Source organism: Camelus dromedarius, chromosome 6, assembly GCF_036321535.1.
Source record: "Camelus dromedarius isolate mCamDro1 chromosome 6, mCamDro1.pat, whole genome shotgun sequence".
Classification (NCBI taxonomy): Eukaryota; Metazoa; Chordata; class Mammalia; order Artiodactyla; family Camelidae; genus Camelus; species Camelus dromedarius.
The window spans coordinates 77,155,701-77,183,261 of NC_087441.1; the positions used below are offsets into that span (position 1 = coordinate 77,155,701).

A 27,561-nucleotide genomic window follows, 5' to 3' on the forward strand; every position below is an offset into this window, starting at 1 on the left:
AGGTCAGTTCTCACCTAGATCCTCTCACAGGGTGACCCTTGAACTTTCACTTGCAGGTCAAACCAATATCAGTGGCAAAAGATGAGAAGAGGTAGAGTCCAATGAGGTGAAGGGACCAATCAGAGTACGATTTGGAATTAGCATCAAAAATTTAAGTAATATTACTTCCATTCACATTTCATTGGCCAAAGCAAATCACTTGGCTGTGCTTCAGCTCCCTGAGGGTGGGGAGGTGCCGTCCCACACTGCGCTGAAACGAGAGGAGAGTTGGAAAGATATGCCCACATCCTGATGGTCCCTGCTGCCATCTTTAATTCAAAAAACAATCCTCAGCCCTGGAATCCTGGACTCCAGTCCAACTAACAGAACACATGCTAAATCATAATCACCATCTAATTAAAGAAGATCCTCAGGGAATCAACCAAAGCAAGTAAGTTGAGGGAAAGGCTTTCTGTGAGTCACCCAGCTGGACCACCATAGTCAGATCCTCGGGTTGTTCAAGTTTTAAAAGGGTTTAGCTGAGTTAGAGTATGTTAGAGTACCTGCTGTGTCATTCATAGCCCAAGAAAACCTTAGTCCTCATAGCTTCATGGGGTTCGAGGCAGCTGACTAGGGTGGCTCCGTCAGAGAAACTGCTTTCTCACTGATGCACAGAAGAAATCATCTGGGGAAACCTGCATGACTTGTTCCCTGGCACTGCAGTCTCTGAGGAGCTCAGTGATGCTGCAGGTCCCCTGTTAACCCCTGGAATCTGTTTCATTGCTCCCTGTCCTGTCCTGGGCCTCAGTTTCCCATCCACAGAGTGCTGGTCAAGAGCTGGCCAGGATTGCTTCTGAGCCCAAATGGGACACATCTCCTAGAAGTTGGGGTCAAAACGGTGTCAGCACCTGTGACAGAGAGAGTCACTAACCCACAGGATTTTAGAGGGGATGGACCCTAACAAGACAGAAGCGTGGATGTGGCTGAGTGACTGTGTGGACGGGAACCCACCTTTCACTTAGATCTTAAAATTCAGCTAAAATCCCTTTACTGAGTATTAGACGCTTTCAGAGTTGTAGCATTTTAAAACAAAAAAGGAATATAACTCTTGTGCCGTCCGTTCTTTGGGGATGTGAATCAAAAATGGGAATAGAAATTGTACATGTCTTGTCTTCATGAGAGTTGCTCGGTACGAGTGTAAGAGGAAGGTTAGTAGAAAGAAACAGGAGAAGGTCTCAAGTGACAAAAGAGAGTAGTCTGTTATTTTGTCATACGTGATTATTCGGCGTCCCACTTCCTGCAGTTTGGGGGATTAGAAGTCATCCTGAAGCCTGGAAAAATGATTCAGCAATGACTCCAATTCTCCCAATGCACAAACTGTTATTTTATTCACATTACTTCTCTCTTTTTTCTGATATTTCTCCTATTTTTAGTGGGGTGGGGATGGAGGATACTTTATGCAAACACTTGTCTTCATCCTGTTCCAGTGTGACTACCAACCACCCCCTCACACTCCTCTCCCCACACCCCTCATTAACCTCGGGGTCTCAGCCTTATTTCCTGAATGACAGGTATCTGCCCAGGGAGACACAGCATCACTGGCAATGCTCATGGGAACCTGGTCCTCTTCCTTCAGAGATGCTTTGTTGTTCCAAATTGCAGTGGTTCTAAATCTCTTGTTCTTACTGTTTTTCCTTTGTTAAATCATTAAGAACATGATGATAACTGTGGACTCTCTCCCAAGAAAACTATTCAATGCATTAAAAAAAAAATCAAAACTTTGCCTACGGTTTTGGAGTCACAAAATCCCTGCAGCCAGTTTCCAAATTTTTTTTGCTTTAGAAAGCAATCCTGTTTTAATCAGGTGTGCAGGTCAGTGAAGAGAATAATTTACAATGACTTAAAGGGATATTTTTACATTTATAACTAAGTGGCTTACTGAGCACAGAGTGGTAAAGTAAGAAATAGACCAAAATGTCTTATTTACATAGTGTATTTCCTGTCACATTCAGGGGCTAACAATTTCTGCAGGGAGAGATTGTTCATTCATTCAACAAGTGCTCACCGAGCACTGCTGGAGAAGAAAAAAATGTTTGTCTGCCTTTCTGGGTTCTTCTGTCTGGTCTAAGAATTAAATAGACATGAGACAGATGAACAGGAGAAAAATCAAACAAAAGTTTAACAACATGTGAACATGAGAAAGATGCAGGAAAACTGAATAACTGGACAAGAAGCTGAAACCCTCCCCTGAAATACTGTCTTCAGCTAAAGACAGAAGACGATGTTGGAGTAGGGGGTTTGGGGCTTCAAAGGGGAGGACACAATTCACGTGGAGATAGAAAAGCAGACATTTGGTACATGACTGTTTGCTGGGCCTGTGGAGGCACTGGGACAGTCATTGTGATTGGGATACTCTGACCCCCAGCCCTGCTGGTACCCCACCACCACACCTGGCCCATATTCCCTGCAGACCCAACTGGTGGCAGCTCTATTCTGGGGGAACAAGCCCTTTATCTAAACTCTTTTAGGCAGTTAAGGGAGAGATAACAAGAAAAACTTCCCGAGACTTCTGATTCTTAAAAATAATCAGCCTTGAGGGGATGGTCTAGCTCAGTGGTAGAGCGCCTGCTTAGCATGTAAGAAGTCCTGGGTTCAGTCCCCAGTACTTCCATTAAAAATAAATAAATAAATAAATAAATCTAATTACCTCCTCCCCCATTAAAAAATAATAATAATTTTTTTTAATTTTTAAATTATCAGCCTAAATTTATCCTCTGGCCATAGAGACACATTTGAGGTGCCGAATTTGGCTCCCCCTACATCACCTATCCTGTGCACAGCACTGTTCCAAGCACAAGGAATGCCGGTGGCACAAGTGAAAAACAAACAGAATCTCAGGCCTCAGGGAGTTTATGCTCAAGGGACTCTGGAAAGAGACAGTAAAAACAGATAAATAAGAGATGTAACAGAGTAGAGGGTGATAGGTGCCACAGAGGAAAGTAAAGTAGGGAAGGAATTTAGGGAGCCCTGGAGGGTGCGATTTTAAACAGGTTGGGGCGGGGTGGGAATAGCTCAGTGGTAGAGCGCGTGCTTAGCATGCAGCGCCTCCTGGATTCAATGCCCAGTGCCTCCATGAAACAAACAAACCGAAAAAAAGAAAAACACCCAAAAACAAAATAAATAGGTGGTCAGGGAAGAGATCGGGTTAGCAACAGCATCCTCATGGTCATCAGTGATGTTGTTATCCATGGGAAACAACAACCCGTGCTTCTGTTCCCCAGCTTTAGAGCTGCAGCTGGATACTGGGACTCCGCCACCTTGTCTGGGGAGTCGGTTGGAAGAGAGGTGTGAAGACCGTTCCATGGGGGAAGGGCAGGGGGAGGAGCAGAGAGGGGGAGAAGGGCAGGGGGAGGGGGAGGAGGTGCCGTGCCGCCCAGACCCACTCCTTTCTGGCCTGGAGGTCTCTCACGCGCTCTTTAGAGGTCTTAGCAGTTGTTCTCTCCAAGTTTTGTTTTAACTGCAGAAGGATGCATAAAAGGAACGTATTTCTTGATTTTCATCTTAAAGGGATTCAAGGCCATGTGAGGGTGAGGCCCAGGTAAAGGTGCTGTTTTAGGAAACAAGTCAGCTATTTTATGAAGCTGTGGGGAATTAACAAGCTCCAGAGATGCCATGCAGTCCCTTAAAAATTTGGAACTAAGAGATTGTCTGATCCCAAGAGATTGCCTGATCAGTTTACATGGAAGATTAGGAGCCACGAGAAAGTGAGGGGCCTGCCCAAGGACACACGGGCTCATCAGCAAAGAGCAGGGACCCTCCCCCATGCTGCATAGACTCAGATCTGCTTAAGTGGGTTACCAATCCCAGCACGGAGCTAGCTTCCCTACGTGCCTGGTTTACTCCAAGGGAACTCATACCTTATACAATACAGAAACAAAATTTGCGTCTACAGGTGATTGAGAGTACAAGACCACAGTCACACAGGAACCAGATTAAGAGACCCCCGAGTCAGCCTAAACCCCAGACGCTACAGCGTCAGAGAAGCCAGCACCGCTCTGAGTTTGCTGATGCTGTTGACCAGAACCACTTTTCCTTAAGGGTGGAGAACTTTGACTAATGAGGTGTCTGGAGTCTCGGGTTACTCAGGGGCAATATCACTGTTGCTAAATAAATGCTGCTATCCCAGCTCTGTGCCACCACAGATACAGGTTAGAAAGTTGGCTACGTTTATTGAAAAGAGTGTTGCTTCTGCGCATCTTGCTTGAAGTAGATTGACTAAGGTACTAGACTCCCCAGCCTCCCCCTGTGGTCGTTATCAAGTGCTATAAATGTATTCACCAGTTATCATCATTCTTCTTCTGTCTGCACGCACCTGAAGGAAGGAGCAAGGGGAAGCATCAAGCAGGTTTGTGATTTCTATTTTGCTACGTGTTTGTTGATAAATCTGATGCTTAAACCGATGTTATAAATGTGTCTCGTGTGAGTAAAATTGATCAACAAATACAAGATGATTAAAAGTGACCTTTCACAAGATTGCCTGCAAAGGAAGGTTGCTATTTTATCAGCTTTTTTTCTTTTGCCCCTTGGGAGCATAAGTTTCTTTCCCTAAGTCGCTCCCTGAGTTTTACAATCTGCAGAGCATGGAACATTCTGGGGGGAAAATAATAATTGTGGTCTTTGGTTATTCCTGGCTACTGTTTTCCTAGATGGAAGACTTACCCTAGTATTCAAATCCCATGAGGAAGCATAGGATATACACCCCTTCATTAGGGTCCTTCTTTTAAACTGAGACATTTTGGGGGCTTTAGCAAAAGGACAACTGTGCGTGGGAGGTAAGAACCATCTCTTTAAGGCATCTCCACTTCACGTAGCGCTGAGGTCTGCTCAGTGATCTGATTCAAAAGAAGAGTTTCCCATCCTTTAGGAGGAAAACAATACAACCGAAAACTTTATCAACTAACATATGGCCATTCTTTCATGCCTTGGAAGGAAATGCTTTGTCAGATCAAATAGCAGAAAGCTAGGTCTAGGAGGAACAGGAGGTGAAAGAGAATATTTCAGTCTGGGTTAGTGAGTGCCAGATGGGTGTGGGTTTAGGAGAAAAACCCTGAAGGACAGAGCCTGGTGGGTCCCAGCACTGCTGGGGTGAGGAGCGATAGAGGCAGAACCAGCAGGAGAACCCCAGGTGCCTGGAATTCCACCTGGGACACAGTCTCTTTCCCGTCACTGCCACATGTTCCAGTAATTAAGGAACACAGGCATCCCCCTGCCCAGAGCTGGTCCCTGGATGGGGGCCAGTGGGAGTCCAGGGACTGTGCCTTTAGCTTTGTACTGTTGCACTGATGACATTAATCATAGTATATTTATTCAGTCCTGAAATTAGTTTTGAAAGTTCACTTGGGGTGATGAATCTCTAGGTCTTTTTTTTTTTTTTTTCCATTTTTTAATTGCAGTATAGTCAGTTTACAATGTTGCATCAATTTCTGGTGTTAAGCATAATGATTCAGTCATACATATACATACATATACTCATTTTCATACTTCTTCATTATAGGTTACTACAAGCTATTGAATATAGTTCCCTGTGCTATACAGTAGGATGTTGTTGTTTATCTATTTTATACATTTAGTAGTTAGTATCTGCAAATCTCAAACTCCCAATTTATCCCTTCCCACCCCCTTCCCCAACCTTATTAACCATAAGTTTGTTTTCTATGTCTGTAAGTCTGTTTCTGGTTTGTAAATAAGTTCCCTTGTGTCACCTTTTTTTTTTTTTTTTTAGATTCCACCTATGACTGATATCATATGGTATTTTTCTTTCTCTTTCTGGCTTACTTCATTTAGAATGACAATCTCCAGGTCCATCTATTTTGCTGCAAATGGCATTATTTTATTCTTTTTTATGACTGAGTAGTATTCCATTGTATAAATATACCACAACTTCTTAATCCAGTCATCTTTTGATTGTCAGTTAGGTTGTTTCCACGGGTCATCCATTTCTGCATTACATCAGCCAACACTCTAAAAGATTACAAACCAGTCTACAGCCATACCTCCCTGAATGCACCTGATCTCATCTAAAAGATTAAAAACCACAACATAAATGTGTTCATGCAGGAAGTGAGACAGATGTAGTAGGACCTACAACACTCCTTCAGGGTAGGTGAGCCTACACGGGGGGTGCCATTGAAGACCCTTCTCTTATTTGGTAGACACAGATTTAAAGCAAAAGGCATTGGATGTTCCTGAGTGATATTTCCAGAAAGTTTGAATAACTTAAAAAGTAGCTTTTCTCCACTTTGGAGATATTTCTGCCCAAAGAGAAGTTCTGGTCATTAAACTCAGAATATTCTTTAAATAGACCAATAGACTGAACAGTTCTGACTGCTTAGTCCTCCTTTGTCCAGACTCCATGCAAACCCCACCAACCTTCTGTTGTAACTTTACTTGAAAAAAAAAAGTTAAAGCAAATCATAGTCTTCATAAGCTATTTTCATCTCTTAAGTAATATTTGAAGTCTTTCTTGTCTCCAGAGCTATCCGTGTACAAATCATCTCAAAGAGTAACCTGCCTTGGGAGGAGGGTATAGCTCGGTGGTAACAGCGCCTGCTTAGCATGCAGGGGCTCCTGGGTTCAATCCCCAGTACCACAATTTTTAAAAATTAAATAAATTAATAAATAAACCTCATTACCTCCCCCACCAAAAAATAAACAAAACCATGTTTTTTTAAAAAAAGAGTAACCTGTCTCCAAGCCCTAAGAGCAGGACCATCTTTGGTAACAACTCCGCAGCTACCTGAGAATAAGGTCACCTGTCTTGATTTTATCCTCCAAAACACAGCTTTTGACACCTGCGAGGGAAAAGTGTGAATCACAGGGCAATGACTGCTTATGTACAAGTTCTTTGGCAGTCCTGAGTGAGGGGCCACCTTGGCCTGACACAGGGATGGTGCACCTCTTGGTGACAATCGTCCCCAAGGCAGTGCCACAGAATTCGAGGGTCACTGTTGAGCTTCGGCCCCTGGGTCCAAACATGAACCTCCTAGTCATCTGTCACAGTTCAGAAAGACTAGCAGCAAAATGTTTTAAATTTCATGATGTTCACATATACCTAAAACATTAAGATGTATTCTGCATGCTTATGTCCGAGGCTGTCAAAATTCACTCACCTCTAGGTTTGATTATGTACAGAACCACTGAGCTATGCCTTTGACTTGGTGAATCACACACAGAGATTTCTTGCTTCTCTGTGGTCATTGGACATTTAGCCAAAACCACCCTGAACACATCCTGTCTTAGTATTTGGCGTGCACGCCTTACCTCACGCCTCATAGTCATACCCTCGGGTCTTCTGTGCCCGGTTACATATCACATCACCATGTGTAGAGCTATGACAGAGAATGTGCTGAATAAAGAATTCTTGGATAGAGTAATAAAATATCCCCAAAGGCAGGTACTTTCTGCGAAGAGAGAGAAAACACCACCAAAAGTGGAAAAGAGGAGGAATGTAAGAAGAGAGAAAGTGAAACGTTAAAACCATTTCAAGGAGGGGAGGGTAGAGCTCAGTGGTAGAGCACGTGCTTAGCATGCACAGGGTCCTGGGTTCAATCCCCAGTACCTCTGTTAAATAAAGAAATAAATACATAAACAAACCTAATTACCTACCCCCCCAAAAGAAGTTAAAAATTGGAAAAAAATTAAAAATTTTTTTCAACCGCCAGAAGAAAATAAGCTGAAGCCCCCATTTTCATATTACCTTGGCTTCCACCTTGCTGGGCTCCTTAGGTAATGAAACGCACAGTCCCACATAATGACTGTGGACAGACTATTTTATTGTAAGGACAGTAGCAACAGGACTGTCTTAGGTGAAAAATGACTAAGTTGCCTTTACTTCTGCAAAATATGCACAAAGGAACGTGCATTTATCATGAGAATTCTCCCTTGGGGAAGAGAGCGAATCTGGGTCCAGAATATTGTCCATCAATACTCAACCCAGTTTCAAATGGACTGATGAACACTGCCCATGTACAAGAGCCTTTTACTGTTGGTGCCGTTGGTTTATCGCTGGTGGTTCAGATAATCAGCATGGATATGCTTCAGCCAACTCTGCTATCCTCCGGATGCCTCAGAGCCTGGCATCTCCTAAATCCTTCCGGGGGGGGGGGGGGGGGTTCTTTGTACTTAAGAACTAGGAGTAACCCACAGGTGGAAGAATTTGGTACAACCACCAATTCCCCTCTCCTGGGGCCTGTCACTCGCTCCCTCTGAATGACACGTCACAACCGTAGATCAGGCCCCTCTGGGGGGGATCACACAGGTTCACATACACCCTCAGGGAACTAGATTCCATCCTTTGCAACATTCTTGTTTTAACAGAACAAGAGAAGAGAAAGCCTAAGAGAAAGATTTTGCCTTTCAACACGGACTTTAAGATACTTTTTTTAAAAAATTCACATACAATGTCTCAGGTTAAGGAAAGACATCCAGGTCCAAGCTGGTTACGCATGGTTTGTGACAGATCCAAGAATTTTCTTTAAAAATACAAACCATTGAGAAGAGCTTTTTCATGTAGTAGCTCAACTGAATAACAGGGAAGATTGGTGCAGGGTTGAGGTGTTTCCCTATCACACCTATTCCTCTGCTGAGGCCATAAATGCTTCTTTAGCATCATTTAATTGTTCATTTGTTTTCCTGTCTTCCCATGAAAACAACTGTAATCTCATATGTGGTGGTAAATCGTGTTTATTGATTTTATTCTAACTCATCATCCCATTAAGTAATTGTTCCAACTCATTTTTTTTTTTTAACTGGATGGTTTTTCTCTGTTTGGGTATAAGTTGTCAATTTTGGAGCACAAAATTTCCCTGTAAACCCATCTGGTCAGATTCAGCCCGTATTCTCACCTCCCTCCCATCCTCCTTGACAAAGTCAACCCTCAAGGTGGACTAGGTTGTGAGTTAGTCACCACGATGGTTCAGGAGAGCTTTTACCTCTTCCGACCTGTTCAGTTTTATTGCTGCAGGCATAGCTCATAGCATCGGAGGTTTGGGGATTATCCATGAATCCTACTGCCTGTGCTTACCCTGCGTCCTTCATCAATACTTGCTAGCTCTGTGCCTGCTCTGTAGTTAAACTGCAGGTTATAGGGCATGAACAGACTTCTTAGTAGACTCTCTGAAGTTGCTTTCACAGGTACTCGTGAGAAGGCTGTAAAGATGCCTATTTTTAATGGAGGCACTGGTACATGCTAGGCATGCACTCTACCACAGAGCTACACCCTCCTTGCCCCAAGATGCCTGACTTAAATGTTAAAGCCTCAGTGATATTCTTTTATTACATTGCGATCTTGTGCTATGATCTACTGGATGCTTTGTCCAAACTGCTCCTGAGTGGTTGCCTTGTTAGGTTCTAAGAAGTGTGACTCTCAAGATAAAACTCTAAAACACTGATGGAAAAGATTGTGCACTCAGAGTTCTTCTGCATTTATTTTCCATTCTTTACATTTCCTTTCTTCTCTGTGCAATGAGTGATCTGCACGTGTTGTTAAACTAAACTTGGTTAAGACTAGACTTTTTTTTTCAGCGTTGTTGACTTGTGTCCTTATCGGCAAAATGCTAGGTGGCTTCAAAAACATTTTGTTTCAAAATGGTCTCTCCTTCTGTTCACATTTATTGATAAGAGGGAAAGGATTTAGTCTTTAAAAACACATCGTAAGACTTAAGAAAAATACTATCTTGTTTATAAACTTGCTGCCTAGAATATTTTCTTCTGTCTTTTTGAACATGTGTTCTGACAGCTGGTTACCTGTATTAACTACAACTGCCACTATTTCATGCAAATCAAGAACTTCTTTAAAATTTCAAAGCAATTAATGTTATCTGCTTCATTGAGTCCTTTATATATTTATTTTTTAAAGTTCTGTAATATTTTATTCCTCAATCATGTATACCGTGTGGCATGGCTGTTAATGACCAGGGTCGCTATATCCTAAAATATTTAATTCTTATTTTCCTGTGACACAGATGCTAAGACAGAGACTACCATCATTTGTGATGTCTATTTCAAATCTAATTATTTCTACTTAACCATTAAGAGCACTGAGTATATTTTGAGCTGCACAATTCAGTCACACAGTTAGTGTTTCAAAATAGTCTGCATACTGACATATGAAAAACAGTGAAACCGAATGGCTTTGTTTTTCAAAAAAGAAAAAAAAAATCCCTAAGCACTTTCCTGGTGGTGAAATGCTTAGTAATGTACTACTCTATCTCCCTCACTCCTAGTAAGTTCTCTAGTAATAAGCAGAAGCTCTTCAGAATACACACCTCACGGAAGCAGAGGTACCCAGCATCCCGGCTACTGACATGAGACTTGAGAATGCCAGCTCAACTCAGGTGCATGATCAGGTTACACTGCAACCCTCCTTGAGCACTGCTCAGAGGCTCACTCTTCTAAGGACTTCTTGAATGAGGTTTCCAACCTGCTTGTAATTATCCTCTTGCCTGTTGCCTGCTTTGACCCTCTCCACCCCGGGGACAAGTAGGCAGGGTCCTGCGGTGCTGGCAGTCAGTGCCCTGGCGCCTCCTTGCTGTGGGGCGATGCTTAGCTGTGCACGCACTGGATGGTTCCGGCTCCATTACCTTATTGTGCCTGAGGCAAGAATTTGTAGACTGCTTATCCTGGGAAGGGCTGAAACCCTTATTAAGTTTAACAATAACCACCGCATTCTGAGTCCGGGAGGATTACTGGAGGGTTACAGTGATGCCACACAGCTCCCTGGCAGGGAACAACCAGTAGTAGACTGCATGCTGGACCATTTGAGTACCTGGTACATCTGGCTCCAAGAGACGGGAGAATTCCCTTGCAGGATGGCTGTGCAGTCTGCCCTAAGGACAGTTCTCAGCCAGGAACAGGGGACTGCACACAAGCAAAGATGCGCCAATTAATGACCACAGCGACCTTTTGGTTGTTTCTCCACAGAGATGCCTCCTTGTTGTCTCTTAGGGATAATCTTTGGCAGTCTTCCTAAAAACGTTGTTACATAAACCTTCCTCAAAAATCAGGTTTCTAGATATCACCAAAAAAAGCAGAAAAATAATGAAAACTTTGATGGACAAGGGAAGTCTCTATTTTTAAACAATGTGTGTTTTCAATAACAGCCACCTAATCCATTTAATAGTCATCTAATTGAGATGCTCTGTTGATTTCCAAAGGGGAAAAGAGCTAGAAAAATTAATAAAAGTGAGTTTTTGGTAAGAGGACACAAGAAGAGGAGGGAGAGTAATAGCTCAGTGGTAGATCACATGCTTAGCATGCACAAGGTCCTGGGTTCAATCCCCAGTACCTCCAATAAATAAATAAATAAATAAATAAATAAATAAATAAATAAATAAATAAATAAATAAATAAATAAATAAATAGATAGATAAATAGATAAATAGATAAACAAACAAATAAATAAATAAATAAATAAATAAATAAATAAATAAATAAATAAATAAATAAATAAATAGATAAATAAATAATAAACCTAATTACCTCCTCCCAAAATTTAAAAAAAAAAAAAGAGGACACAGAACAGATCTTTGCCTTGGAAAAGAAAATTCTGCTTGGCTAAAACGTTCTGGGTTAGGATGTTATTCTTAATGCTCAACTATGTCAGAAGAGAGTGAAAACAGTGCATCTTTTTTTCTAGTTCAGTGTCTAGTATGTTGAGTCCACTTTAAAGTAGTTCTTGAGAACTTTTTAACAGTAGACATTGGCAAATATTCACATAGTTTAGAAAGAGGAAAAGAGGAAGGGGAACCTAGAACATTTATATCAACTTTAAGTGCTTTCCATGCCACTAAGATTTAGAAAATACATTATTTCCACTTTTCATTAATTCTTAAAGATAATACTAAATGTTTTATAAGGGCTACTTTTCAGAATATTTTTACAGGAGCAACTGTTTTTAAGTATTTTGTTACTGTAAATAAACCATGGCAGATTTAATGCTGATTTTTTTTTTTTTTTTTACTTTTTTAGCAATTGAAATTTCTGAAGAGGAAAAACTAAATTTCATATTAAATGGTTTTTTTAGATGCCTTTCTCAGTTTCCTGTTCATTGAGTTGCACAGGGAAAAGATATATTTTGAAAGTTTGAGAAAATAATCTGAGATTAACTAAATCCGACCTTGTATGGTAATCAACATCTGTTAGTTCCAGGACAGGTAATTAATTAAATAGAGTGAGAACACTTAACAGTGGAGCTCTGTCAACTTTAGCCATTCATTAATCTAAATCAAGGTGCAGAGGCATGTTACTGAACCAAAGCATCATAGATTTAAATGATTGGAAAAGATTTGCTGAAACTAAAGAGATTTGAAAATTTTACTATTAAAAAAAAACAACCAAGCTTGAGAAGAGTAGACACTGTGAGCACTAACCCTTTGAGAATTTGCTTAAATAATAGAAAGGCTTTGGACAACATGGGGAACCTAGTCCGAGGATTAGAAGATTTAATTTTGGAGGGGAGGGTATAGCTCACTGGTAGCGTGCATGCTTAGTATGCACGAGGTCCCCCAGGACCTCCATTTAAATAAATAAATAAACAAGTTAAAAACCTAATTACCTCCCCCTCTCAAAATAAAAAAAATGTAATGTTGTTTTATGATGTTACTGTTGCTGTTGTTGAATGTAACCTGCCGTTGAATCACACGTGTGTTGAGTGCAGAGAAAGCCTTTGACTGATGGGCTTGTTTATAAAAACCCCAACCCCACCAACTCCATCACAAAACTACCCCTCCTGTTGTGCACGTGCCTTCAGTCTGGCTGGCCTTGGCCGTGTCTGCATTTCAGAGTGGAGCTACTGGCTGCATGGTCCCCGTGTTTATCATCACCAGACTTCTGACCCCTAGAGTTCATTATTTGATTTGTTTTTATGGAAATCCACATCAAACGTGGTGTCTTTTTAGAACATCATGTGTGAGGCAACTTGGCATGGAAAAATAAATGTTACTGTTTCTTGTTAGCTACAAAACATGTCTCCACTGAACACAATTGCTGTTGGCATGCTGCAGATGGGGACACTGGACATGGTGGTCAGTGGAAAACGAAAAGTCTCCACTTGGTCTCAGATAACCCGTGGCCAGGAGAACCCTGCCTTCATGGCTCACAAAGGCTGCATCCTGACTGCCCCTCCCAGACCCCATCCCCCTCCATGGTCTTAGGCCTGAAGAACCCTGGGTGGGCCTCTCGCTTCATCCCGGCATCACTTTCTAATGAATGACACAGTAGTTTTTAAACGAAACAAGAACACAAACAAGATGGTTACATAAAGATCCCCTCAAAAAAAAAATCCCTTAGCTATGCTGCTATTTTCATCCTCAAAGATGAGGCCTCCAGAACCCCAGTCTCAGGTTCCAACCTGCCCTTCCCAGCACATCACACCACACCTCTTGATTAGGGAAGCCTGGAGACGCCCTTGAGATTTTTCTAATAACGCTTCCTTTATCAACCCGCAGCAATTTTAGGCCTTGCCGGCATCTGAGACCTGGGTCTGAATACATTTAAGTTACCAGTAGCTGCCACAGCAAATCAATAACCTGATGAAGAGTCGGAAATTGTCTTAGTGAACATAGCATCTCCTTCCATCAATTAGCCATCACATTCGTTGTCAGTGAGGACCGCTCTACCGCGTGTGGTTTTTGTCTCGCAAGAATGAACGTTTGCATAAAAGAAAGGTGGCCTTAAGTGTTGTGTGTTTAATTTAGCATACCGTGCTGCCAGCTGCCCTGAGACTGCATGAATTTATGGATCTCATAATCTTGCCTGGAATATAAAATGCATGCAGATGTCGGTATGTGTGCGTGTGTAGCCATCATCTCTGTTTTCCTGTAGAAATGCCTAGAAATGACAAGGCTATAGGCTTCCAAGTGAAAAATAACTTTTTGCAGTTCTTCAAGGTTGAGGTTCAAGCTGAAATCTGTTTCTAAAGGGAACACCAAACCAATTCTTGGGTATTTCCTGTGTAACTGGGTCAAAACCACTGTGCTCGATATCCCAGGCTTCTGCTGAATCCAGGAAGGGTGTGCAGACTTGAATGAGGTTGACTTCAGACGAATGCAAACAGAGAGATTAAAGAAAGCTCAAAAATGTATTGCTCTGGCCCTCCTTGCTAAAAACATGTCGTCTGTTGAAATATATGATCATACACAGTTTCATCCAAGTATTTCCCAAGTGGAGTGGAAGAAATTGCTAGAAATGGAATAATCGTGCCTCTGTTGTCCGCAGTCAGAAGCTGAGTTTTAAGGAGCGCGTGCGCATGGCCAGCCCCCGGGGTCAGAGCATCAAGAGCAGACAGGCCTCGGTGGGCGACCGGAGGTCCCCCAGCACCGACATCACGGCCGAGGGCAGCCCCACCAAAGTGCAGAAGAGCTGGAGTTTCAACGACCGCACCCGCTTCCGGCCCTCGCTGCGCCTCAAAAGTTCTCAGCCCAAACCCGGGATCGACGGTAAGCCCTGTCCTTCCAGAACCGTTCTTAATGCACCAGGCTCCAGGGAGCGAGGTTGTACCTGAGTCATCCTCCGTGGTACCACTTGAAGAGGGAAGGAAATGACCCTCGTGGAAAGGATTGTTTGCTTTGCTTGTTTGCTTGCAAATGTCTTCACTGCTTTGGGCAAATGCACCGGACATAGGTTGACTTTTGGAGGCATCTTTGGCAGCTAAACTCCATTTCCAGGGGAGTCACACAACAAGTGAATTCTTCCCTCGAATCCACAGTGTATTAAGATGTCTCAGACACGGGCCACGTCACATGAACATGAGTGTCCTTCTGATGGATGGGTTCTGTCTGACCAGCAAAGGCCCAAGGCCCAAGGACAGCCAAGGTGCTCTGGGACTGTCTGGAAACACAGTAAGAAGGGGAGCATCTTTCTGGACCTCAGTGAAGGTGCTATTCCTTTTCCTACTGTGTTCTGTCCACCCCTAAGATAAACAGAGGTCACTGCTCATCTTTATTCGAAAGACTCTTATTGAAAGTTCTCTAAGGATCACTCGAATTCAAACTCTTCTCCCAAGAGGAATAAACCTATTTAATTTATCATAGTAGGTGGCAGAAGTTTCCTTGCCAGCCTGTTTTACTGAGTGCCATGTAGTTTCACATTTATGAAATAAAACAGTTTCTTCTACATTTAAGATTAGCTTGGCTTTCCTTTTAAGTCTGCCTCCCCTCCCCCCACTGGGGATTGCTTAGACTGGGCAAAGAACCAAAATCAAATCACATCTTTGGTTAAAACATAAAATCTGCAAAGGCTGTCAGTCCTTCTGAGCTCATTCTTGAGCACAACCTGTGTTTTCCCAGGCCCTGAGAGCCAGAGGGATAAAATTAACAACCAGGCGGCGTCATCCTGGTGACCTCAGGCTCCCTGCAGTGAGATCCGGGGAACCTCAGCCCTGGGGTCTCTCCCAGCCCATTCAGAGATCCTTGGGCCGGCACCCCACTCTCAGGGGATCTCCCCTTCACATATCCCGACTCTGCACACCCCATGGACCCCCTGCCCTCCCAGTGGACCCCCGGCCTCTCCCAGCAGAGCACGTAGCTCCTATCTTGGCTGCAGTGCATGTGGCCCCGCCAGGCTGCCCTGCACCTGTCACTGTGCTCAGGTAGGAAGTGCCCCCTCCCTGGCCCTGGATGCCCCCCCATCAAGGCCCTGAGTGTCCTGAGTCCCTGGCAGCACAGATTTTCAGTGCCCTCTGGTTTCCACACTCTCCCCCCAGGCATTTGGCTGAAAGCCCCGTGAACAGCTGAGTCGAGAATTACCAATGACAAGGCTTTCTTGAGCCCTCAAAATAGACTTTCCAACTATAAATGGGTGCCTCATTTCTGGAAGGCGAGTTGGCAACATGCATCGAAAGCGTTTCCACATGCCTACACTTGGACACCTCCCCTCCACCCACTGATCCCATTTCTAGGATATAGTCAATATAATGAAATATCAGATATTAGAAACAATGCTGTGAATTAAAAATTGACATGGAAAAAGGATCACAAGAAATAAATTACTCCATTTTGGCTGTGTGTGCATGCATGTGTGTTTGTGTATGTGTGTAGATTCATGTATTTATAGGAAAAGTTCTGGAAAGATTTACAACAATGAATGTTACCTCCCAGGGTGAGACCATGCTTATATTTTGTTTCTTCATTTTGTTCATCTGTATTTTCTATTATGTCTATGATGAACATGTAAAGCTTTTGTCATAAGAAAGCAAAAGAGAATTTTCTATTAAAAACTTGGGCCTTGGGTTGCGGGGAGGATGTGGCTCAGTGGTAGAGCACATGCTTAGCAAGCATGAGTTCCTGGGTTCAATCCCCAGTACCTCCGTCAGGAAAAACCCTAATTACCTCACCCACCCATGCCCCCAAAAAAGTATACAGTATATACCAATTATATCTCAATAAAACTGGAAGGAAAAAAGAAAGAATGATTTGAAAAATTTTTTTAATTAAAAAAAATTTTTTTTTAAATTTGGGCCTTTCACACACTGCCCTCTTCCTTTCCCTGACACTGGCCGCCTCCAGTGTCACTGGTGGCTCCTGAGCCCCTCTCCTTAGGCTGCGTCCCTCCCACGTGTAGTTGTGGATTGTCTCATGAAGTCTGACAGCTCCTACTGCTAACAGAGTGGCACTGGGCTCTAGAGCTGTCGTAACGAAGTCCCACAGGCGGGGTGGCTTCAATAACAGAAATTTATTTTCTCACATTCTGGAGGCTATGAGTCTGCGATCTCCTTGGCTCATAGATGGCCACCTTCTCCATGCCTTCATCTCATCCCTCTTTGTCCATCAATGTCCAGATTTCCTCTTCTTATAAGGACACCAGTCATGTTGCATTACGGCCCACTCAGATGACCTCATCTTAACTTAATTATCTCTATAAAGACCCTGGCTCCAAATTCTGAGGTCCTGGGTGTTAGAGCTTCAGCAAATGAATTTTGAGGTATTGCAATTCAGCCCCTAACAGAGCACCTGCAAACCCACATCCCAGCATCCGGGGCCAAGCTGGGGTGTGCCTACATCTTCACCCCAGCCCTGAGTTCACACTGTGCTAGAAACACATTCGTTACCCACGGTGGGTCCATGCTCTTCCAACGTGGGCTGCAAAAAAGCATTTGCCTCCCTGCTGGAAAGTCCTTATAGTGGGATGAGCACCTCTAAATATAAAATTCATAGAAGCTGGATTCTGAATATGGAAAATAATTCTGCTGTGCATTTGGCCAGAGGGAAAGCATTTTTCCAAGACTCCAAGAGTTGGCACTATCTATCACAATATGTTCAGTTACTGTAAAGTTGTCTCCAAGGTCAGACAGATAGAAGCGGAAGCCCTGTTCTCCAGATCACAAATTGGAAAAGCCTCCTGCCATCTGTTTCCTACACCATTTCACACAGCTGCAGGCCTGCCTAGTTGGAGAGGAGTTGCTCTTCCCTGCTGGGTGCCTGTCTTGGTGGGTTCTGAGTTCCCCGAGTGACAGGTGGCCTGATTGCCTTTCCCTTGAAGTAGCTTTTTTGGCCACCCACCTGTGAGAGATCATGACTCCTTCCTTCACCCAGAACCTTGACCTCTGAGTTAACTCACGTTTAGATCTTGGGAAAACAGAAAGTCTCTTTTTCACAAAAAAAAAAAAAAAAGCTGAAGTAATGTAGTCAAATAAATGTAGACTTCAATTGATACATTTTTATTTAGAGTGCCTCACCAGGTTTCAAATATTTCTAAAGTCCACTTATTAGCTAAAGAAAATAATATATAATACTGCAGCCAACTCCCAATTATTCTAGACTTATTTGCTCATTCACATCTGGGGCTTTTTTTTTTTTTTTTTTTTCCTACTTTTCTTTTTCCTTTACATACTTTAGGCATTTCAATGCCTATTAACAGCTCAGGGAATGTAGATGAATAGCAGAAAGAAAAACAGAAATTCAGACTGGGCCTTTAAGTTAACAACTAAGTTACATTTGGAAAATGATGAGCCTGTAACTGAAAAACAATGTAATAGAAAAACAAAAGAAATTTAAGGTTAATCTGTACATTTTAAGAAGTCTTGCAAAACATGATATCTTACTACAGATAGTATTATTTTTATAATTTAATGGCACACAAAAGATTATTATAGTCCATTTTCTTTTTCTTAGCTATAATTTTTGATGCAATTTACATGTTACACTTTGAAAGGGCACAATTTTATTTTTTAAATTTTTTTCTGGTCTTTTTAAATATATTTTTATTTTATTTATAATTTCATATTTTTTAATTTTTCCCTTTAACAGAAGTACTTGGGATTGAACCTGGGACCCTGTGCATGCCAAGCATGTGCTCTGCCACTGAGCTATAACCCCACACCCCTGTGAAAGGGCACAATTTTAAGTTCCACACCCATGTATACCAAAGCAGTGAAAAGTAACAGGCATGTGTTGAAGCCAGAAATTTACAAATGGCAAAAGGAAGAAAGTAAACAGTAAGGGACAGGGGATGGTGTTACCATGGAAAATTTATTTAGCCCAGTGTGAAATGAATAGTATTTTTAGTTGATGAATCCAATAATTAGATAGAAATGTACCATTAGTCAATCAGTAGTGTTTAAGCCTCTTGATATAATTTCAAAATTTGGGAAAGGTAAGACGTTTTTGGATTCCACATATAGTGAGTATGATTAGGTATTGTTTTTTTTTTCTTTCAGTGTCTGGCTTATTTCAGTTGGCATAATGTCCTCCAGGTTCATCTGTGTTGTTGCAAATGGGAGGCTGTGTCTTTCTTTTTTCTGTTGTAGAATTATACCACAATCTCATGTCACTGTGTGTAAGTCTATTGCGTCATCATGTGGTACACTTTAAACAGGTACCATTTTCATTTTAGAAGTAAAATTAAAAGACATTAGGTGAATTTAAAGTGACATTTTTATCTCAACATATAAGAATAAAAATAATGATAAAGTAACATTTATTGGGGGGCATTTTTCTAAATCATTTCATTTAATTTAAATGAAATTTCGTTTCATTTCATTAACTTCCATCATTTCATTTAACTCTTCCAATACCCCCAAGAAGGAGGCACATTATTATTTCCATCTTCTGAAGCTAAGTGGCTTGCCCAAAATCTAACAGATGGGAGTACAGGAGCCACAGGCCACGCCCAGACGGCCTCCTGTAGGACACATTCACAGCTGTGTCCCCAAATGTCATGTCAGTTTTTCTTTAAGCATCTTTCATATCTCTTTTTTCCCCACTGTCACTCTTCCATCTTCAGCTGGTCAGATCCCCTTCCTTTAAAAACCATTCTGCCTTGCCACTATCCCACCCCATCTTTCCCCCAGCCCCTGCTGCCAAACCTCTGAGCTACATGGTCTTCAAAGACTGTCAGAGTGAAAGATCTGGCAAATTGGGGAAATGGCCTTTGGATGACCCTTCTCTGTGTGGATCAAGTATCTGGAAGGGGCTCAGGATAACAGCATCTGGTCTGTGTCTGTTTATCTAGGGAGGGAGACAAACAATGAGGCCATCTGAGGTCTGCTTCACGATACAAAGGGTGAGGTCAGGAGACGGACAGCCGTCGACACAGAGGAGCACATGGGACTTGGCAGAAAGCAAGTTGAAGGAACACCAGGTAGCCAGAACCCAAAGAATGAACCTAATGGGATTCTGGGGGCAGGTCTAGGTTTCTGGTATGACTTTATTCTTAGGAAGGGTTTCCTGCTGGACCCTGCTGTGCGGGGAACACCTTTCAGAGTTGAACTCAAAGAACACAATAATCTTTGCAGAGAGAAGGAGGTAGTCAGAGGTGGCTCCACCCTGTAGAGCTTAAAATAATCTGTCTCACATCCTACATGAATAACTTGCATGTTTTAACATATTTAACGTTGTTTCTGCCCAGGGGGAACATATCATTTCTTCTGGATAATCCTCAGGGCTCATACTGGTTGCAATAGGAGGTGCGTCCTCGCCAGATGTTGATGGGAAAGACCAGCACCACCGTGGGTGCAGGAAACACGGGTTCACCTGAGTGGTGGCAGAGTGGGCGGAAAATGCAAAATACCTTCCCATCTCAGGGGTCCTGGAGGTCAGTTCCCTTGTACAGGCACTGCTAGTATCTCTTCTCTTCATTTCCTTTCTCCCCTCGGCCAGGGGACCACATAAGATGCATTTGGCTGCGGAGCACACGAGAAACAGGTTCAATCACCTTCAACAATAATAACTTGTATGAAACCCCATAAAAAGAAATTCAAAGGCAGTACAGCTCCCGGAGCAGGACATAGGTGCCCTGGCTTCACTCCTCTAGGATTCTCTTGAGTCTTCTTTTGACTCTGCCCATCTTGTACCTGCTTTCTTCTCTGGCTGGGAGCAAAATGGCAACAAGCATCTTAACCACACACAAAAGGGGACCATCCTGTGTTGGCATCTCCTCTTGAGGGAAACTGTCTAATCATGTCTTGTTTTGCAGAATTGGGTCTCCTACCAGAAACGATCACTGGTGAGGAGAACGGGCACTGAGAGACACAGTCGGGATTCAGCCCCTGGATCTGGGGCCTGCCCCCACCCCGGGTGGGGCACTTGGGTCAAAGGGCAGGGGTAGGAGGTAAAGCTGGATACATCTGAGGAGTTGGGTTTGGAGACTGGCCATTGGGAAAGCAACCCAATGTGTCTGATACAGCCAAGAACTCTGCTCTGCCTCGTGGTGAAAGTGAGGAGGAATGCCCTTAAACTTGTTTCCTCCCAAATATCCTGTCTGTACATGACTTCTGTTCCTCAAGTGTCTTTTTTTTTTTTTTAATTGAAGTGTAGTTGATTTACAATATTAGTTCCAGGTGTACAGCAAAGTTATTCAGTTTTACATATACACACATATATTAGTTCTTTTCAGATTCTTTTCTGTTACATGTTATACAAGAAATTGAATATGGTTCCCTGTGCTCTACAGTAGGTCCTTATTTTTTATCTATTTCATATATAGTAACGTGTGTCCATTAATCCCTAACCCCTAATTTATCCCTCCCCTTTCTTTCCCCTTTGGTAACCATAGTGTGTTCTATGTCCCTGAGTCTGATTTTGGTTTGTAAATAGAATTTGTATCTTTTTTTTAGATTTCACATATAAGTGATATTGTATATTTGTCTTTCTCTGTCTGACTTACTTCACTTAGTATGATAATCTCTAGGTCTGTAATACTGCCGTAAATGGCATTATTTCATTCTTTTTTATGGCTGAGTAATATTCCATTGTATACGTCTTCTTTATCCAGTCATCTGTTGATGGCTGAGAGCCTAAAAGCCAGATTTAGAATTATTTTTTTCCTCCTTTCTTTTATCACATAATCTCCAGGGGACAAGGAGAACAGACTGGCCTAGTTCCTTATATTTCAAAAGAAGGACAAAGTGGATAATGGAAAACCTAAGGGAAAAACAAATGAATTCAAACAGAGCTATGACAGTCTTTCCCCCCCATACTATCAGCCCCGACTCTGTTTCCCATCACCACCCCCACCACGGGGAAACCAGCTGCCTCCCTCCCTCACCACCTCCTCACCAGCCTCACTCCCCCAGCTGCTTGCCTGGGACGACTTCTCCCAGTTCAGGTGGATGACAACCAAATGGGTCTCACCTAAAAATAGCAAAAGTGAGGGGGAGGGTAGAGCTCAGTAGTAGAGCACATGCTTTTAACATGCATGAGGTCCTGGGTTCAATCCCCAGTACCTCCATTAAAAACAAAGTTAAGTAAATAAACCTAATTACCTCCCCTGCCCCAAAAAAGAATAGCCAAAGCATAGAAATGCATAGCCTGAGATGCCAGAACCCTCGACTCCTCTTGAAGATGTTAAATCCACCCCTTTCTCTCATCTTTAACTCTTATCTTCTGGGTCCCAGGCCCACAGTCTCCTAGAAACGCTTGCTGGAGAACATCAGTGTAAGATCAAAAAACACCGCAAAAAGGAAGCATTTCAGCCCAGTGGTTTTGACAATGGGCCTCAACTAACAAACTCCCGTGCCAACAACGGGGTATTTCCAAGCCGTATAAATCACAAGCCAGGCAACATGTTATATTTGACTAATTTATGCACATGGGCCTTTCATCTCATACTAATCCTCTTTTCCTTCTTTACCAAAGGCATCTTCTTTCGTGTTTTTTCTCAATCCCTCTCTCGCCCCTCCCCCGCCCCATCGACATTTTTGGTGTTTCCACAGAAATGCCAAGCACGACAGTGCTCTTCACATATTTCCTGATTTTCTGGGTCGGTGGCCCCCCTTCAGCCACCTCTGGTGATCATTTTCTATAACATAGGATGCTTCTCGGCACCTTCTGAAACTACCTGCTCGTGATCCCGCAAACGTGGACAGGATTAGGTCTCGTTGAAGCAGTTTTCCCTCAGGGCTTGGGCTGAGCCTGTTTGTACACATCCCTGGCAGGAGACCCCTCAATGGGGGAGCATGCCCACCCCAGGAGCTCTGTGGGTAACAAGACCTGAGGGCTTTCTTTCCTGAGAGAACAGAAGGATTTCTTGAGAATGACTGGATATAAACTCTGAAAATTAACACCCCAGAGTGCACTCTAGACCCAACATAAGTGTTACCAGAGTTCTGTGCCAAAGCCGACAGAGGATATTTAGTAGAATTCTGAAACACACTTTCAATTTTCTTTGCATTCTTTTTTAATTGAAGTATAGTCAGTTTACAATGTTGGGTCAAGTTCTGGTGTACAGTGCAATGTTTCAGTCATACATATACATCCACATATTCTTTTTCAGATTCTTCTTCATTATAGGTTACTGTAAGATACTAAATATAGTTCCCTGTGCTCTACAGTAGAACCTTGTTGTTTATCTATTTTATATATAGTAGTTAGGATCTGCAATTCCTGAACTCCCAGTTTATCCCTTCCCACCCCCTTTTCCCCTTGGTAACCATAAGTTTGTTTTCTATGTATGTGAGTCTGTTTCTGTTTTGTAAATAAATTCATTTTGTGTCTTTTTTTTTAGATTCCACATATAAGCAGTACCATTTGTTTTTCTCTGTCTGACTTCACTTAATATGATCATCTCTAGGTCCATCTATGTTGCTTCAAGTGACATTATTCTTTTTATGGCTGAGTGTTATTCCTATATATATATATATATACACACACACATATATATATGTATACTTATCTTGGCTACTGTAAATAGTGCTGCTATGAACATTAGGGTGCACGTGTCATTTCTAATTAGAGTTCCCTCTGTTTTTTTAAGTGGCAGATTCCCACTACCCCCTGTTGTCTTTTCAGGACCTCCAACCCCCAGCTCCCCATCCTGTTCCACCATTTCCCTTACCTGCCTCCCTCTAAAGGCATTTGGGTTTGTCAGACCTCCAGTCTGACCATTTCATGTCCAGTATCTTATGGATGATGTTTCCAAAAAATAATAATAATAATAATAATAATAATAATAATAATAATCACATCCTGGTCATCAACAATGATCCATTCCATTCTTAGTATAGCCTCTCAAAAGTAGTATTGAGCATGTTGTTAGTGTAACAATAAACAAACAAACAAACATGTGGCAACAGGAAACCAGTCAGTAGCAAAACCACAGTGCTGCGACCCCCACCCCAGGGCTCGCTCTTTACAGCGTGTGGCCCGCCTGCAGCTGCTTTGGCAGGTGGAAGAGATGCTCTGGTTGTTTCAAAGGGCAGAACTAGAACCCAGTGTGAGTATCAACTCTTAGCTCAATATCATGACAATCTAGAAACTGGGGACCCTATGCCAATGGAATAGAGCCCATCACAGAAGACTTCACACTAAACCAGCATCACCAACCCTCAGGGATTTCTGGGCTCTGAGGAGGTGCAGCCACTTAACCCCAGAGGAATCTTCCTCTGCACCCAGTCTTCTGTAACTGCTCCTCGGTTCTTCCTTAATCATCACCTCCTGTCCTTGGTGGCAGCTCCAAGCTGCACAGTGGAAGAGGGAGGGAGGGTTGGCTGAGGGGTACTGTCCTGACCTGGTCTCTTCTCTCTTTGATGCAAAAGAAAGTGCTTTGCATTGAGTCTCACCTCCCACCAGTCCCACACTTTCTCCTCCCTTTTCACCATCAGCTGCAGCCCTGCATTTCCTGAGAGGTGTGTCAGGTGTCCCACCTCTGCTTGTGAAGGAGGTCCATGTGCTCGTAGTGAGGCAATCGCTGGAGGGGATGAAGCTTTCAACTGGTGAATGTCCATTCAAATCAAGTATTTGGGAGCCACTGCCCAGGGCTTGCATTTTGCTGGGCACTGAAGGGAACAGAGTGAGTAGACGTGGCCCATCCACCTGTGAGGTTTGCCATCCAGCAATTGGCACTTAGAGGGAACAAAAGTTATCTTCCTCACTCTGAAGCCTTCAGACTTTTCAGAAACAACCTGTGGGTGACCTCAGAAATTCTCACGTAACACACACAAAGTCAGCCATTACACAAATCACAGTATTTAGCCCACAGTAAGGGAAGCACTTTTCAGCTGCCTGGTGATTCTTCATTCATATATTTCAAATTATTTCCTTCAAAGGCACATTTAGTTGTCTGCTGCACAAAGAGGGACCAATGTGCAACAATTTTTAAATTATATTCAATTGCTCTCATGGAATGCTCAACTTGGTGTTAAAAAGAGAAAGGAAAGAAAGAAAGAAAGAAAGAAAGAAAGAAAGAAGGAAGGAAGGAAGGAAGGAAGGAAGGAAGGAAGGGGAAAGAAAGAAAGAAAGAAAGAAAGAAAGAAAGAAAGAAAGAAAGAAAGAAAGAAAGAAAGAAAGAAAGAAAGAAAAGGCAAGGCCAAGCCCCTTTCTCTATGGTGGACGGCTGACCCAGGGAAGAGACAGGTTCCCCAGGCTTTGCTCTCTGTTATTGGCAGTATGAAACTCACATTGTTCCATATTCCTTTTATTTTATTTTCTAATTTTCCCCCAGATTTTCTTCCCTTGCCTTCTTTTTCCTCTGTCGCCATGGACAATGCATAACAACAGTTCCCAGACTCTGAAAACATAGAAACCTCAGAAGACTATTGCCTGGGGAAAATTAATCTCTGTATCTCCAATCACAAAGATTCATTCACACACGAAATCCGTAATTCCCCCAGCGAGAGATTTGCATGTTTCATTAATCTTAAGCAGTAGCAACTGGTATACCACATCATTCTGTCGCATCTGGTGACTAACATTTCCCAAAATTGCTTTGAACTTGTGTTCCCGTGATTTTGTGTTTTGGTTGACAAATGTCATGACCCCACATCTTCTAATATTTGTATCAGTTGTCCCTTGAGGCAAAACTCTCCTCTGCCCTCAAATTTAGTGGTTTAAGCAGCCAGGTTTTTTTAATCAAAGTATAGTTGGTTGACAATATTGTGTTAAGTTTCTGGTGTACAGCATAGTGATTCAGTTATACATATATATATTCTTTTTTATTATAGCTTATTACATGATATTAAATATAGTTCCCTGTGCTCTACAGTAGGTCCTCGTTGTTTATCTATTCTGTATATAGTAGTGTGTGTATGTTAATGCCAAACTCCTAATTTATCCCTCCCCCACCCCTTTCCCCTTTGGTAACCATAGTTTGTTTTCTACGTCTGTGAGTCTTTTTCTAGTTTGTAAATAAGTTCTTTTGTGTCTTTTTTTAGATTCCACATATAAGTGATATCATGTGATATTTGTCTTTGTCTGACTGACTTCACTTAGTATGATAATTTCTAAGTCCATCCATGTTGCTGCAAATGGAATTATTTTATTCTTTTTTATGGCTGAGTAGCATTCTGTCGTACATATAGACCGCATCTTTATCCAGTCATCTGTTGGTGGACATTTAGATTGCTTCCATGTCTTGGCTGTTGTAAATAATGCTATGCGAACACTGGGGTGCATTATCTTTTTGAATTATAGTTTTCTCCAGGTATGTGCCCAGGTGTAGGATTGCTGGATCCTATGGTAACTCTAGTTTGAGTTTTTTAAAGAATCTCCATGCTGTTTATACCAAACTACATTCCCACCAGCAGTGTGGGAGGTTCGCTTTTCTCCGCACCCTCTCCAGCATTTAAAACAGCAGCCATTTTTTAGCCTGCACTTCTGTTTGGCAGTTGTGCTGGTCTTGGCTCTGCTCCCCGTGCACCTGTGCTCACCCACTGGCTGAGTTATCGCCACTCCATGTGATCTCCCAGCCCCAGTAGGTCCAGCCAGTTCACACAGTTGTGGCAGGTTCCCAAGAGCTGTGTAAAAGTGAAAATTGCAAGGTCTATCAAGATTCAGGCTCTCAAAGATTGACATCCACTGCATCCTGTTGGTCAGAGCAAATCACAAGGATGGTCCAAGTGTGGGGAAAGTGGTCCAGCAGTCCACAGGAGAAGCTGCAGTCTACACCCCCATCACTTGTAGTTTATTCACTGTCATGATTTGCAATATCCTATTGGTTCTATGAACACAGTGTTGATGTCTGACTCACCATGTATTCCTCCCTGTGGCTTCCTTCACTTCCAAAGCCTCAGGAGGAAAGGTGGGGAACAAGCATTGTTAGCACCTCATAGATGCCAGGCACTGACTGGCCATTTTCCATCTACTGGTTCATTCAACCTCCACACAGCCATTTTATAAATAAGAAAATTGAGACCCAGAAGATGTAAATAACTTGCCCATGTAGCTCCATCTAAATTCCGGAGCTGGGGTTTGAGGTTGTGCTTAGACAGTGTTCCAAAGCTGCTTAGGTTCCACCATGCGCTTGGCATGTCTCTTATCACATGAGTCACGTCACTAATGAGCGAATGAACGAAATCTGGAATAAATCAGCTCTAAGTTGAGCATTAGCCAAATGATTTGTTATCTTTTTTTTCTATTAATATGACAAATCTGCTCAGGTCATGCCTCCTTCATCATTTTATACACTATAAATAGTCTCCCCTGTCAAATGACAAGGCAACACATCAGTACTTCCCATTATTTCTTGAAAGCCACCCTTAAACATCACCATCGCTGGCCAAGGGCATCCAAGTAGTATCCAGGTTGACGTGGCATTTCCTGGCAGTACCACCACTAGCCTGATAAGAATTGAAAGTTGGGGAATAACCTCTCAGATCTCTTTCAAATCCGCTCAGCAGATCTGATGAATGAATAAAGCAAATTTGTGGCTCTGCTGTTTATCGGGCCACTGTAAACCATGGCTGTTCGAGGTCAGAGGTCTCTGAATATGGTTCAAAGGAGGAAAAGCTCATCTTTCTGGAGGTGAGATTAAGCCACTCCTTTGAAGTCACTTTGCCATTGATTCAAAATGTTCCTCCTCAAGGTGAAGTGCTATCTTAGCCTAGAGTGGCGAGAGCTATCCGTTGGTCCTTTCTAATTTGACCTGGTTCCATTATTTCAATGTGTGAAGAGGCTGGCTGAGATGCCGCCTTCAGGCACGAACCAGCCACTGTCTCAGTAATCTGCATGTAGCTGCCCTTTGCTTTCTTATATATTGGCTTTGCTAGAATTACTAGAATGTTTGTTCTAATAAAGGCCATCCTGCTATTGCTGAAACACAGCCTTCGTTCCCCACTTACCGAATTGAGACTTGAGGACAGTTCTGGATGAAGTA

The 27,561-nt window shown here is 42.6% G+C and overlaps 1 protein-coding gene across 2 annotated transcripts in view; it reads left to right on the plus strand.

Annotated features, from left to right (window-relative positions):
• Nucleotides 1–27,561, plus strand: part of KCNQ5 (potassium voltage-gated channel subfamily Q member 5) — a 454,042-nt gene that overhangs the window by 390,083 nt on the left and 36,398 nt on the right. The window contains exons 9-10 of one of the 2 annotated variants that reach the window (XM_031455912.2): nucleotides 4,358–4,384; nucleotides 14,254–14,474. In XM_031455912.2, coding sequence (XP_031311772.2) covers nucleotides 4,358–4,384; nucleotides 14,254–14,474 — 248 coding nt within the window. The remainder of the gene's footprint in view (nucleotides 1–4,357; nucleotides 4,385–14,253; nucleotides 14,475–27,561) is intronic. The other variant, XM_064487016.1, reaches the window with a different exon arrangement.